Source organism: Onychostruthus taczanowskii, unplaced genomic scaffold, assembly GCF_017590055.1.
Source record: "Onychostruthus taczanowskii isolate IOZ18803 unplaced genomic scaffold, ASM1759005v1 scaffold50, whole genome shotgun sequence".
NCBI classification, from domain to species: Eukaryota; Metazoa; Chordata; class Aves; order Passeriformes; family Passeridae; genus Onychostruthus; species Onychostruthus taczanowskii.
Window position 1 is genome coordinate 2101132 of NW_024502569.1, and position 13994 is coordinate 2115125.

At 38.9% G+C, this 13994-nt stretch overlaps 1 protein-coding gene across 2 annotated transcripts in view; it reads right to left on the reverse strand.

Moving 5' to 3' along the window:
• FRY (FRY microtubule binding protein) overlaps nucleotides 1-11718 on the reverse strand; it is a 159710-nt gene extending 147992 nt beyond the window's left edge. Inside the window, exon 1 of one of the 2 annotated variants that reach the window (XM_041416003.1) lies at nucleotides 10870-11718. In XM_041416003.1, coding sequence (XP_041271937.1) covers nucleotides 10870-10939 — 70 coding nt within the window. In that variant the 5' untranslated portion in view covers nucleotides 10940-11718. The remainder of the gene's footprint in view (nucleotides 1-10869) is intronic. The other variant, XM_041416004.1, reaches the window with a different exon arrangement.
• Between the last annotated feature and the right edge of the window lie 2276 nt (nucleotides 11719-13994).

Here is a 13994-nt window from a genome sequence, read left to right on the forward strand (position 1 = left end):
TGAATATGTGAAAGACAAATGAGTAAAAACAATCAACATTTTTAACTTCACATTCCCTTTGAAAATATTTTTATCTTCCGTTACATTTTTGTTAAAGATTCACCAAGGACACACAGAGACTTTGCTTAATTTACTACAAACTGTGATGACTTTGGTGTTTCAAAAAGTGATACACTTCGACTTATGATTCCCAGAGAATCAGAAATTCTCTTGATCAAACACTCATCCCAGTAAAGAATACATACACTGTTCTGTCCTGTTTTCCTGCCTATGAACAACAGAACAAAAATCAAAATAACCACCTAGCTTTGGTTCAGATGGCACACAGATAAAGGGTGGGGTGAGGTTATTTATTTCAAACATCTGCCTTCATAGAAAAAGAAATACAGCTAAGTAATTTTCTCCTCATTTAAGACATCAGTAGCAACAAATATGCATGCTGTGGAATTTTAAAACAATCCAATGACATTTCCATATGAAAATTACTACTTAGTGTCAATTAAAAATCTCATTATATATATTAACTGGCTGAGTCACGATTTATGTGTCACTTGGCTACCAAGAACGTGAAGGAAAAAAGATTCTTCATGTACAAAAATAGAAGACAGGGCTTCATTTCCAGATCTAACACAGGATACATGTTTCTCCATTAATTTCTCTGTTTTGATTTGCCCAGGAATAGCAATAAAGCAATCCTTCATATTCAGGTAATAATGCTGGAAGAATTTAAGTCTGTAAAGCTTCCAGATGGGAAGCACTGTATGAATGTTATTATAATGGAGACCATTGCAACCAAGTTATTTGCAGTGGTTTCCCTGCACTTTCCCTGAATTAATGAATGTCAATTTGCATCTGGTGAATGTAGTTTAAAATAGGCAGCACAATGAGTTTTGTGTGCAATCCTCTCAGAGGTGTGACTGAAGCTGGTTTCACAGCTGGGGTGTTTATGAAGGCTGTCAGAACAAGGATTTCCCTATGTTTAAGAAGGCAGGAGGCTCATGCAGGCATTTTTCAACATCTGAGATTCTCTCTTCACTGTCAAACAGCCTCAAATTGCAAATTCATAGAAATTTAAGTATCTTTAAGAATTCTACCCTGCTCTGAATTGTTCTGAATTTAACATGTCCAAAAAAAGGCAGGCAGGCAGACAGACAAAGTTTTGCTTCCACAGGAAAGCTATCTAAAACAATTCCAATTACAAGGGAATGACTACTTTCAGCACTTGGTGTCTCAGTAATGTGCAAAGAATAAACCTCATTACGAAAACATACAACAATGCATTGCTATGAGTATATGCAGAAACTCACTCTGCAAACTTCTCAAGGTGGAGCTTCGACAAGAACTCTATCGAGGCAACCTTCTGACTAAAAAACCAAATTACTCCACGCATTTAAAGGCATTCATAAATAATAATCAGAAATGCTGTAAGAAAGATAATTCTGTATATTGTATTCAACAAAACTTGTTCGAGGAAAACAGTACCAAAACAAACCAATTTTGAGATGGACATCCTTTGAAGTTTAATTTACTCCACGTACAAGCGGAGACTCTTCAAAGTCAGAGACAGAGAGGAGATAGCCTGAGATTAGGAAGAAATGTTAGCATAATGACCACCCAGTTAGGGGATAATTCTTTCGAACCAGTATCTTTGTCAGACTTCTGTGCTGAGCCACATACTAGTTAAGAATTCAAGGGAATATAAATTAGTCTCCCAAAGTCAAGCTTTTCAAAATAAAACTAAAACCATCTGCAACTTCATGATTATAAATAAAATCAAGATCTGATGCATTCTGTTGATCATCTCTTGTCTGATACTAATCCATCTAATGGCTTCACATTTTGGCTATACACAAACTGTGATTTCTCACCCCCTCACTGACTAGTGAAAAACCACAGCAGTCTCTCAACTTGTATGCATTAGCACCACATGTGATGACTGCAAATTTCTGAAAGAATAGACAATATCCAGGATAAAGACTGTATAGCATGTCTCCCAAAAGGGCCTCCTTTTTTTTTAATATGTGAAACTTCTCTCTTAGGGCTCCAATCACCTAATTAAGCTCTTTATCAGCAATGTATTCCCCTAGAGAAACATGATACTGTCACTATAGTGATCCCACAGTATTTACAAAACAGCACTCGGATTTCTCTTCAAACCAGTGTCCTGAAAAGAGCCCCAAAATCTCTCTTCTGAGACATGACAAAGATGAATCTCTCAGGCACCCCTCTAATACCAGTTGTATCAGTGATCTTATATTATGCACAAACATCAATATTTTGGGGAGTGCCTCTATATTTGTGATCTCTCTTTCACACAGACAAGGAAGCAAGTGGATTCAGTCACTAAGTGAAACTACTGCTACTTGGCTGAGAGCAAACTAGGAAGTCAGTGTTTCTCAGATGTGTTTCATTCAGTGGCTTGTTTTAGCAAGCTCTGCTGTCTGCTGTGAAAAGAAAAACTCTGCCATCCCTCGGTTTTGAATGTGACTATAATTGGCAACCTATACAAGATCACAAATATGTAAGGAATTGTCAGGCTTCTCAGTAGTTCCTGCGAAGAAGAGAGTCTGGGCTTCTGAACTTGAACAAGTTCTGTTTCCCCCTCTGAGATGTGCCATATCAAGGGGAACTCCAGACCCTGGCAGACAGAGGCCAGAGAGACCATCTTCTGAATAAAGAGGCAGAAGTGTCACTCAGTGCTTCAGTCCACTATCACTAAATTCCCTGTCTCATCCAGTGATGGGTCCACATTGCCCTTGTTCAGCCTCTTACCACTAAGGAAGCAAGAGTAACTCTCCTTATTGACTTTGATATTCCTTGCAAAGCCCACCTCCAGCTGCGTTTTGAATTTCCAAGCACTGTCCCTGCTTGCCCAGGCAATGTCTATAAATTCCTTCTTTGCAGCCAAATCACACTTCTGCCTCAGATATATCACCTTTTTCATAGTGGAGCTCAGCCAAGAGGCCCCTGATAAGCCAAGCCAGTCACCTCATACTCTTGCTTGTTTCCTTAAGCATGGGTAATCCATTCTTGTTCTTGGAAGATGCTGTCCTCAAAGACCTGTCTGCTTTTCTAAGCTTCTTTGCCTTTTAGAGCTGTCCTTCATGAGATCCCGACTATAGTTTCTGAAATCTCAAAATCTGTAATCTACTCTCCTTAAGTCCAGGGTCTGTACACAGCCACTCTTTCGCCACTTTTCTCAGGATTTGGAGCTCCAGTCAGGTCTACCATGTTAATGGGTAACAGACCCAGTTGCACTTCACCCATTTGGTCTATTGTAATTCAAGAAGTTACTTCCAACACTCTCAAGAAACCTTGACTGCTTGCAACCTAGTATTTCGCACTTGCAGCAGACATCAGGAAGTTCAAGTCTCTCATGGGAACCAACATTAACAATTCAGGAACTTCCTCAAGTTGTTCAAAGTTGTTTCTACACTTCCTCACCCTGATCAATGCCCTGTAACATATTCCCACCATCACCCTGTAACACTTCAAGTCATCTATTACAATCCTGACCCAGAAACTCCAGCACACATCCATCCCATATAAGAGCTCAAAATCCATAAGGAGTTCCTTCACAAAGACAGTAACTTCCATTCCTTATTTCTGTGCAGGTCCTCCCTCAAGAGCTTCTATGCATCCATCCACCACGGCATTCCAACAGTGTGAGCTGTTAACACCCAGCTTGCTGCTGCTGTGACACTGTAACTTGTGACTACATGCAGCACTTCACTTTTTCCATAGCGTTTTCCAGAATGCATGTATTTGTATACATACATTTAAGATATGCAGACAATATATAAAAGGCTATCTCTCCATCCTGTTCTACAGTTTAATACTTAATACAGTTTCTCTTATTCCCTTTGCCCTACATCCTTTGCTTTCCACCCCCGTTCACTGCCACCTTACTGAACTATCATGGATCATAATCCCCCTGGCACCTCTAGTTTCCAGCTGCCAGCAGGATGATGAGCCAGTTAGCAGATGTTTTGTCCTGCTTTGTCATACCATTGAACACCTTTCTATTTGCATTCTTAAAAATATAAACCATTCAATAACTTAAAATATCTTGCTAATAGAGCTACTGCCAAGTTTGAACATTATGTTTAGCTATTGTAATAGACAAAGGATTCAGAAAAAAGAATATTTGTGGAGAAGCGATTTTCTTTACATGGACAATTGATTCTAATCTAGTTTAGGTAACTGCAGTGACTGAAAAATTACTGATTTACAAATAACTCAGCTACTTATTTCTGTGAAATTATTCTGCACTCCAAATTTATCATGGAACCAATGGCAGCAACTTCTTGAAAAGAGAAGGATGCGAAAGCTAGACTTGTCTCCTTCCTGTACAAGGAACTATTATTTATAAGCAGGCATAGGTACAGGAGTCACCATTAAAGTAAATATGATTTACCATACAGTTCCACCAGACTAATAGCAGGAATCGGCCAAAACTGCCTCCCACTCCTAGAAGCGTACTCTCATCCCCTTTCTTATGCTGACACCAGCATCTACACCATTTTAGAAAGTTTAGCTTTCAGAATGTTAACTCTGTGGGTAATTACTGTGGCAGAGAAGGGGTAGGAGCATGGCAACAGGAGTAAGACACTGGGATGAGACTGTCCCTCCCAGTCACAGCTACTGCAATGCCATATGTGCCATTCATGGTTGCAACATCCACAGGAATTCAGTCTCTAGGGCTACCAACTCATTGCAAGTGTCTGTAGTTTCTGACCGTTTAGAAACGTAGGAATGAAAACAGAAAATACAGTTGGACAAGCACGTGCCACTGTAATTCTGTAGGTGTAGAGCCTGCTTCCTACTGCCCCCAAGTCAACACACAGAAAAGAGTTAAACTATTAATGCAATGAGTGTATCGAAAGTGGATAAAACAGAAAAGGATTGTAAAGTAGCAATTTAATATAACATTAATATAATAACTTATATTCTCCAGTGTTAAATTTTAAACACTATTGTATGTTTTATACTCCTAAGGTATCCTGTTTATCACTTTCCTTAGACCTATATATACTCCCTTTTTTATAATTATAGTTTTTATATTTACATAGATATATAAAAATAAAAGCTACCACAGCTTATTCAACAGTATGCTACATGAATAGAGTAAACATAAGAATTGTTAGTTCTTTCCCTGATCCTTTTGAATAATAACTAGCAATATTAGAAAAAAACCCAAGCTGCTGGTATTTTGATAACATCAAGGATATCACAAATTAATCACTCACAGTGAATACATATAGTATAATAGAATAGTTTTGTTTTCACCACAAGTAAAATAATTAGAACCTTTATAGAATATCTACCAGTAACTAACAAAGCCTAGTTTCCAGATCATCTTATATTTTGGTGTTTTGAAGTTTTACCGCAAAAACTTAGGTACTATATTGCAGTCAAAGCATTTGCAGATTTTTATTGCAATAATTCAAACTTTTTAATGACAAGGAAACTCATTCTACAAATCAAGTGAATCTTGCAGTAAAGCGTTTATGATTTCCTCATCTTTTTTTTTCCCCTCCAAGTATGGTAGAAACACTTCTGGAACGTCCTCAACAGAGTAGCAAACATCAAAATAAACCAAAAAATCATTTTTTAAAGAGTTCTCATGTTTCCAAAGTAATAAAATTTTCACTTTCTCTTACTTCTGAGAAGAACCATGTCAAAATGCAAGCTCTAAAATGGGTACCACCAGAACACAAACAGCCTAAACATTGTGGTTTACTACCCTTCCCTTCCAATCAGACCAAACACAAAGAAAGTTCCTGGGAGATAACCGTCACCATTATCAAGCAAGACACTTTACTGCTGACAATCACAGACTGGAGAATACACCATGCACCCTCCCTTCAGGCTCAGTGGACAGAGCAATCAATCCCCTTCACACAGCACAGCAGCTTGAATTAATGGCATCCCTTGTCCCAGGCAGACTCAGATGCCAAGACACGAGCAGATACAAAACCTTTGTGCCCAGGGCTCCCCAAAGGCAGCGGCTGGGCAAGGGCCAGCTCACTGCAGGTGTCTCAGGGTGAGACCCAGGAGCCAGCAGGACACACGGGTCCCAGTTTCTCCGTCTGCTCACCACAGCCACTGGCTCTGTCCCTTTCCCAGATGCTTCGGGCAAGAACTGTTCCTCCCCATGGGGTGAGCTTGCAGCACATCAGCTTCTGGAATCAGGTTATTTGGGCCTGCAAGAGTACGGATGCCAGAGCAAGAGACGGGGGAAGGAAGGCTATGTTCTCCTTGTTCAGTGAATGTGTTTGCCTAAGTGGGCAGTAGGAAACAGGAAGGGGCCTCTTCCCTTGATTGGTATCTTGCTATAAATCTCTAAGTCTGATAGCATGGTGTGCTCAGCCTTAAACAGGCTGTGTTTGACTGTAGAAAATGGAACCCTACAAAACAGCTGTTATCACCCTTATGCACAATAAAATCTTACTAGAAGATCAAACAAATGCATCACTGATTTGGACGTAACAGAGACTTTCAGTTAAGAAACAGTCTGTTTCTTCCCTTTTCTCTTGCTTATCAAAACAGGACTTCATGAACACTCTGTAAAAAGGCTGAGTTTTATTGCCTTGTGTATTACGTTCATTTAATGAAATGTTCTTCATTAATTTCTTTTCCTGACATGGTAGGAACATATCTTCAAGAGAAGGACAGAACATGGCTGACCACATGGCAGCTGGCAACCCTAAAGGCTTCACGTCGGCCACTGGGAAGTCTCTGCCACCTGATGCTCTTTAGATCACAGAACTCATTTTGATGCTAGCCCTGTGTTAAGCTCAGTAAATGACCAGCAAGCTGTGGAGGAGCCAGAGATCCTGCTGGGAGTGCTGTGGGATGTGAGCTGATGTGGGTGTCTGGGTGGTCCTAGGTCTGGGCTGTCCCTGATGTTACCACCACTTGTAAACAAGAAGTGGCTTTTGACAGCTGCCACAGGGACTGGGGCACAGAGAAACAGCACACGGTGCAGTAGGAGGACTGAGCAATGGGCTTTGTACAGCATAAAGGGGAAGAGGATGATGACATGAGGATTTACATGTGGATGTTGGCCACTGTGGAAGAAGGCAAAGAAGTCTGGCCATGAAAAAGAGACCTGAAGTCCTGATACTAGAAAAGTCCTTATGCTGAGTCTGCATTAAACACAAGTCTGCAGAAAACCCCCCTTCTATTCAAAGGTAGATAAACAAGCACTGCAATCCTTAAAATCAGGCCCTGCAGATAACTCTGTTCTATGAGAAGTGCCAAATATTATATTCCCTATGCAGAATACGCAATTTCATTTCATTACACAGAAAGAAACCTTAAAACCTGTCTCTAGTAACTGAGACAAAGAAATGCAGCTTCTACAAGCCCACACAGGAGCTGACTTGCGAGAGCATGAGTGAGCCTTCTACCTGTGCCATTTAGATTCTTCTACAGAATCCTTTCCTCCAATAAACTTAATTGCTGATCAGATCTAGGAACTGCAAAAGGCAGAATTTATTATAGACTTTTCTGCAGTTTATAATGACGGCACTTTAGGTTCTTGTAGCTAGATTTCAAAATTTCTGTTCAGATTTTTTTTAAACTATGAATTTGAAAAAGACATTTGGAAATTAAATTCAGAATAAATCTATATTATTCATTCAAAAAATAATCTAAGGAAAGATCAGGCTTCAAATTCTTAACATTTGTATTCATGTATTATGCTTTGAATAAACTACAAATGTTTATTTACAAAAATGCATTTTGCAATATTTCCACAACAAATCTGAGGAAAAGATTCCTAATTTTTCTAGTTTTGGTAAGCTGTATTTTATTCTTGTCAGCTTACTGACTTCAGTGGGCCAAGTAAGCAGCACTCATCTTGCGCAGGCATAGCTATTTTAGCAGTACCTTCAAAAATAAGTAGTGCAAATGATTAATGCAGTTGTTGACTAATGCAGCACTGATGAAAAACACTTGAATATTTAAGAAAATATAAGAACACATGAGATGGGTAAAAAGGCCCCTTAGATTGTTCTTATTTTCCAGCCAGTGAATCCTTGTTCTGATTCCATCTCCAACAGAATACAGAAATATTTTCCAGATATGTGTCTATATCTTATGGACACATGCAGAGCAAAAGTCTGTCTTGGGAACTGCACAAAGGAGTACTTTGAGATCTCTCAGTTTGATGGGATGGTTTGAAGGCCAGACTGTGACTTGGCCTTTTTTATCCCCCAGAAAGAAGAGCACAGGGTCTCTGAGAACACCCCATGCACTGAATCAGACTGTGTCATCCTGGCTGCAGCAGTTAAAGTGAACTGACCCCATGGTCCATAAGTTACCTGCCTCCTTAGCTGGATGATGAACATGCAAATGCAAGCAGCATGCTTGGTGAACACCTCAGTGAGTGCTGTGTGACACTGAACTGAAATCCTGCCTGGCATGTCAAGAACGCTAGTTTGTTAAAACTCCTTAGATAGCAAAATCAGGGAAAAAATGTAGTTCCAAGTAGAACAACTGAGTATATTTCATGGTATGGGCAACAGACATGGATGGCAATCTCCTAGAAAATGCTAATGTTCTGTGTAAGCCAAAACAAAAATCAATGGAAAGATCTGGTTTTGGTGGGACTAAAAAGCCTGGGAAGGATGTGAATGCTGTTTAAACTGATGTTTTGAAGTGCCAGTTTGCAGAAACATACATGGACAGCACCCCTACACTGTTAAAACTGCGGCAAAATATACACTCTAGGAACCAAAGTTATTTTTCTTTTAAAACTGTATGTTAGACCTCTTGCTGCTATGTAAATGCCACAACGTAATTTATGGCTTACTCCTGGTCTTGGGTGTGCAGACACAGCAGCTCTTCTCACAAAAACATTCTCCCATGCATGCATGTGCAGGCTTCCCAGCAGTTTCTCAAGCAAGGGAAGTGTTTTCCTCTGCTCCACCCATCACATAGAAGAGCTGAAGAAAGCCCTAGGTTTTTTTTAACTCCCTACTGTCTTCTTATCAAATAGTTTGTTTTTCAGCTAGAAAGGATACATTCAGATTTAGGAACATACCCTTCCAGTATGAAAGCAAAAAAAAAACCCCAACTGGCAACAAGTTTAAGGCAACCTGGGTTCATTTACTCTATTTCCTCTTACTGTTTCTTAAGATACAGTAGAAGGGATGTTTATTCACTAAAAGAATGTCAGAAATATCAATTATTCATATACTGTTTCTATTTCCCTGAACTAGAACTTAAGGACTTCTAATTGCAGACAAGAAATACCTTTCCTATATTGAAATACTTTGAATGTACTTCAAGATAAAGGAAAAAGAAAAAAAGAACACTTTATATTTAATTATATAGTGTAGTTGGTTTTATATTCTTAAGTGTTGGTTTTACTTCAAGTTACAGTAGATTATTACAAAATTAATGCCAGAACTGATTTGATTTCTGCACCATAAACTGACTTGTTTTTCTTCTGTCATAAGCTGTGCATAGCTTGTTATAAAATATGTGCTGTCACAATACACACTTATGTTCTAAGTATTAGGTTAATATTAGTCCAAGAAGGTAACTGAATCATAAAATTCTCTCCTAGTCCTTGTGGGATCACTTATTTGAATGAATATGCACTAAATATTTTTGTAGGAGGGCAGATAAGCAATGCTGTTTAGGTAATACTATTATTCCCTGGTGGCTTCACAGTTGTGGTAGAAAACCAGATTCAAACAAGCACTACAGTGTTACTGAGGTTACAAATGAACTGGAAAAATACAGTTCTATGGATATCATGTAATGAATAAAAGACTTGCATGTCACACATCTAATATAGTGTTTTGTTTATTTCTTTGCAGGTATAAGGTACTCTCCTTGTATTGAGCAGATCTTGCAATTCTTTTATACCACAGAATTTTTAAATGCTAGACTTTTATGCAGACATTATTAAATTATTGGTAGTAGGATGATCAGAACCTTATTTCACACGTAGCCAAGCTGGATTTTTCTAGAGACATTGTGCTCTATCTTTTAAAAACAGTTAAATATGGAGATTTAGCACTGTTAATAAAAGCTTCTATAGAGAAGGAATATACTGTTCATGCACTTGAACTTAAAAAGCAAATTTCTGCCAGTGTTATCTCATCACCTTACCTAATCTGAATATATTTGCAAGCATTAAATTTTATTCAGACATCTTCATTACATAATATTGCTAAAACATCTATAGAGTAATTGATTTAAAAAGCAGTGGTAATCAGGAATAGCAGTACTGAAAAGACTAAGGCAGACTAAAATGCCATTTGTTTACATTCTGCAAAACCCAGCCTGTATCAGATAAACAGATGGACTCTTTCTGGATAGAAATATTGCATAAGATTCTGAAATTAAGCATAGAGGGTGGGAAGTGCAGCTATAAGCAACTGATGTTTTGCTTCCCATCACATCAAAATGACTTTCAGACCTGAAGCAGAATAATTATATTTTGTCCTCGGTGCACAAATAATAAAAACCAACTTCTGAGCAATGCCACACCCTTGTGATTAAACATAGTTTTAAAAAATATTTAGATAAAGTCTGAACAAATCAAACAAACATGTAGGCAGGAAATGTTGTTTGGAATGCACTCCCTGCAATGTACTGTTAGACCCAGAAAGCAGCCTAACTTCAGCATTCAATCAAGCAAAATCTAGTATAATCTCATTACAGCCCTTGCAGTTAATGAAACCTATTTAAATCTCTGACATTTTGATTTTTAGAGCTGAAAAAAAGCAAAAATTACTCGGTTTATACAACACAAACATACAGAAAGGTAAGATTCTATCCTTTAGGTTGCCCTAGCTATTTACCAAGCAATGCGTAATATGAAAAGATTACTCTTCTGCTACTCACTATTGCTCCAGGATTTCAGTAAATATTTGATACTGATTTCAAAGAAGCCTGAATCCTGCTGGCTAGCCATGTCTGCTGCATACAAAGAGACTTCTGTAATTCTGAGCAGCTGAAGTGGCAGGTACTATGTATGTAGATGTGACTGTCACCAGTCAGTGATGTAAACGAGGGGTCAGAGGAGGAAATGAAGTCTCCGCAGATCCACTTCTTCCGTTCATGGTAGGTAAGCTCATTAAAAGAAAAAAATAATAAAAAACGCCTCAACAACAACAACACACCACGAGATTTTTGTCCTTTGCTCTTCCTTCAGGGCTTGTTCTTAATTCTAGCTGAAGAGTATTTTATTCCCTCGCCCCCTCAGTATTTTCATTTATTCCATTCAGCAACCGGGCAAATTTCTTCTGGTCGCTTAAGGCATAGGCAGCAGCACAGCACTTGCTCCATAGGCACAGTTAGAGTATGTTCCCGAAGGGTGTCTGAGCCGTGCTGCTGATGCCGCGCAGCCTCCCCGTCTGGAGCTGTTTTCCCATCAGAGGCTGTCAGCCCGAGCCTATGCACCTCCTCTCGCCAACCGAGTATCAACTTGGAGCCCCGCTGGAGCCGTGCAGCTGCAGGAATCTCACACGTACTGCTTAGCTTCAGGGGGAAAAAAAGCACCCTCTAATGAACATGCTCTGCCTGCTCTGGTCAGCTGCTCTCCTTCCGCCTGCTTCCACGAAGAGCCCGCTGAACTACCCAGAACTGCATCATGCTGCAGTGAAGCAGAGCTGCACCCATATATCTGATCGCAGTGACGCTGGGAAGGAAAAAAGGCTCTCCCCTCAGCCCGGCTGCACAAGAGAAGCACTTCCAGAGCACTAGACCCACGGCATGCACACTGGCTGCTTCTGCTTTTCTTTCACTGCTACAGAAAAACGTGCTGTCATTTTTTTCTTGACACTTTTTCCACACCCCGCCCCCCCTTAACAAAGATGATAGACAGCAAGCTGAATTCATAGCACCAAAATTAGCCCGAGAGCTCACTGCATTGTATTCACCTCTGAAAGAGCCACAGAAAACTCAGTTTGATATTATTTTTATCTTGAATAATGGTTTCTAAAAAGGAACTGAATTCACCTAAGAAAAATGAGGCAGAAGCATTTCACTGCTTTTTAATCTCTCTGTATTTTCTACAAAATACTTAATTGCTAGGTACAATTTCCGTATTCCTAAGGTTTTATTTCATATAATCACACTACATCACTATGCATATTTTAATGGTAATGAAGAAAAATAAGAATCAGTTTCCAAAATACTTTTTGTTTCATATATTCTTGGTATCATCCTTCCAGATAATATTTCCTGGGAGTAACAGTACTTTTTTTTCTCACTTAGTGAAATAAATTTCCTAGAGCATTTCATAATTATAGTATCTGAGACAAAATAGAGCTTGTCTGCTGCCGATTCTTCTAAAAACTTTGTCAGCGATTATATTCGCACATTACTTTTAGTTTCAGTATGTGCAATATTTGATGTTTGGATTGGAAACTGAGGAACACAAGGGTCACTGAGACCAAGTTCTTGTGGTTCTCACTGAAAATATGCTAAATGTCTTCTGCAAACATACCTCATCTAGAGATAAGGTTTTGCGTCCTCACTAATGACAGGCTGTTGTTTAAACTCACTTTGTAAACCTTCTTTCAGTTCCTAAATGAACTTCACTCAAAACCTGTTTACACCCTTTCATGGACATGAACAACCAGAATTATTCAGAGTATCTGAGGTTTGATCTCACCAGCCATGTCAAAGAAAGCTGCTGTTAATTATCATCCCATTGCTGTCACACCCCATCTCCAATTTATACTGAGACCCTGCTGTCCCATTGGTACCTCCTTCCCTACCCCTCCACTGACAAAGCCTCCTCTTTGTGCCATCCTGTTTTAGCCAGCACAATGCAGCCTTTTAAAATTAAAGTTAAATTTAACACCAGATAAGGGAAGTTCCAAGATCTAGGACTGATCACTTTCCACCATCCCACTAACTGATTTTTCATCAGACACCAAGTAGGTTTGGAAGTCCGTATTCACCCTCACAAATACTGCATTAATTCCTGTATTCAAGGATTTAAGTAATAATTTCCCCTGAGGTGCTATATCAAGCTTTTCTGGAGATGACAGATAAATTAATTTTATTGCAACTCTCTTGTTGAAAATAAAAACAGGAGGTTAATTTGCAAGTAGTTGTATTTCCTAAATCCGTATTAGATTTTATCCAACTTTAAATTAAATCCACACCTTTAAATACAATCTTCCACCAAATTTTTTTTTCAGTCTTGAGTATCAAGCAGCCTCTTTGTTGATGCACATAGTTTCCTGCCACAACAAATATGTAGTTTACATTTACAGGGCAGAATCTCTCTTTTGATATTCTCAACAAAAATGTTATTACCCAAGCTGCAATGTCATATGCCTGCTCTTCATTGAGTGATTAAATGGGAAGTTAACTGGTTTTTGTAATGTGAATTTGAAGATCTTTGAGGGTTTTTTAACAACTCACAATTGATTTTTGTTCTGTTTGTATTACTCCTCCTACCTCTGGTCTTCTACAAGACCAAACAAAAACTAAATGCAAAAGTATTCATGTAGCTAGAGGTCAAATCTTATTCTTACTCCATCTCTCAACCTCACTGGATACTGGACTCTAAAATCAATGTTCTTGTTTCAAAGTTGTAAAGAAGTAAGGATGTTTAACCATTTGATTTTTATTCCTTCACCTAGTCTTACTCAGCTCATCTTTTGTACTGCTTCTGTCAGGAGAATACCAGCTGACATTGGTGACCTGTGAGCTCCATGGGATGCTCCTGAGGGTCCCATGTGTCCCTCACAAGCAGAATGAAAAGTTCAAGTTTTTGTTGGTTGGTTGGTTTTGGTGCTTTCAAGTAAAAGAAATTTCAGACGTCCCACACAGGCAGTTTTCTTAGCTGTCACTATCCAGCTCCTCTTTATTTCTCAAGTTTGTATTTGCAGATCTGCAGATCTATCCTTGTTAATTTTGAGTCAGATTGTATGAAGAGGATCCAGTAAGATTCCTGTCATTTGGTCTTCACCAGTTATCAAGTCTAACCAATCTAACAATATTTTCTTGAT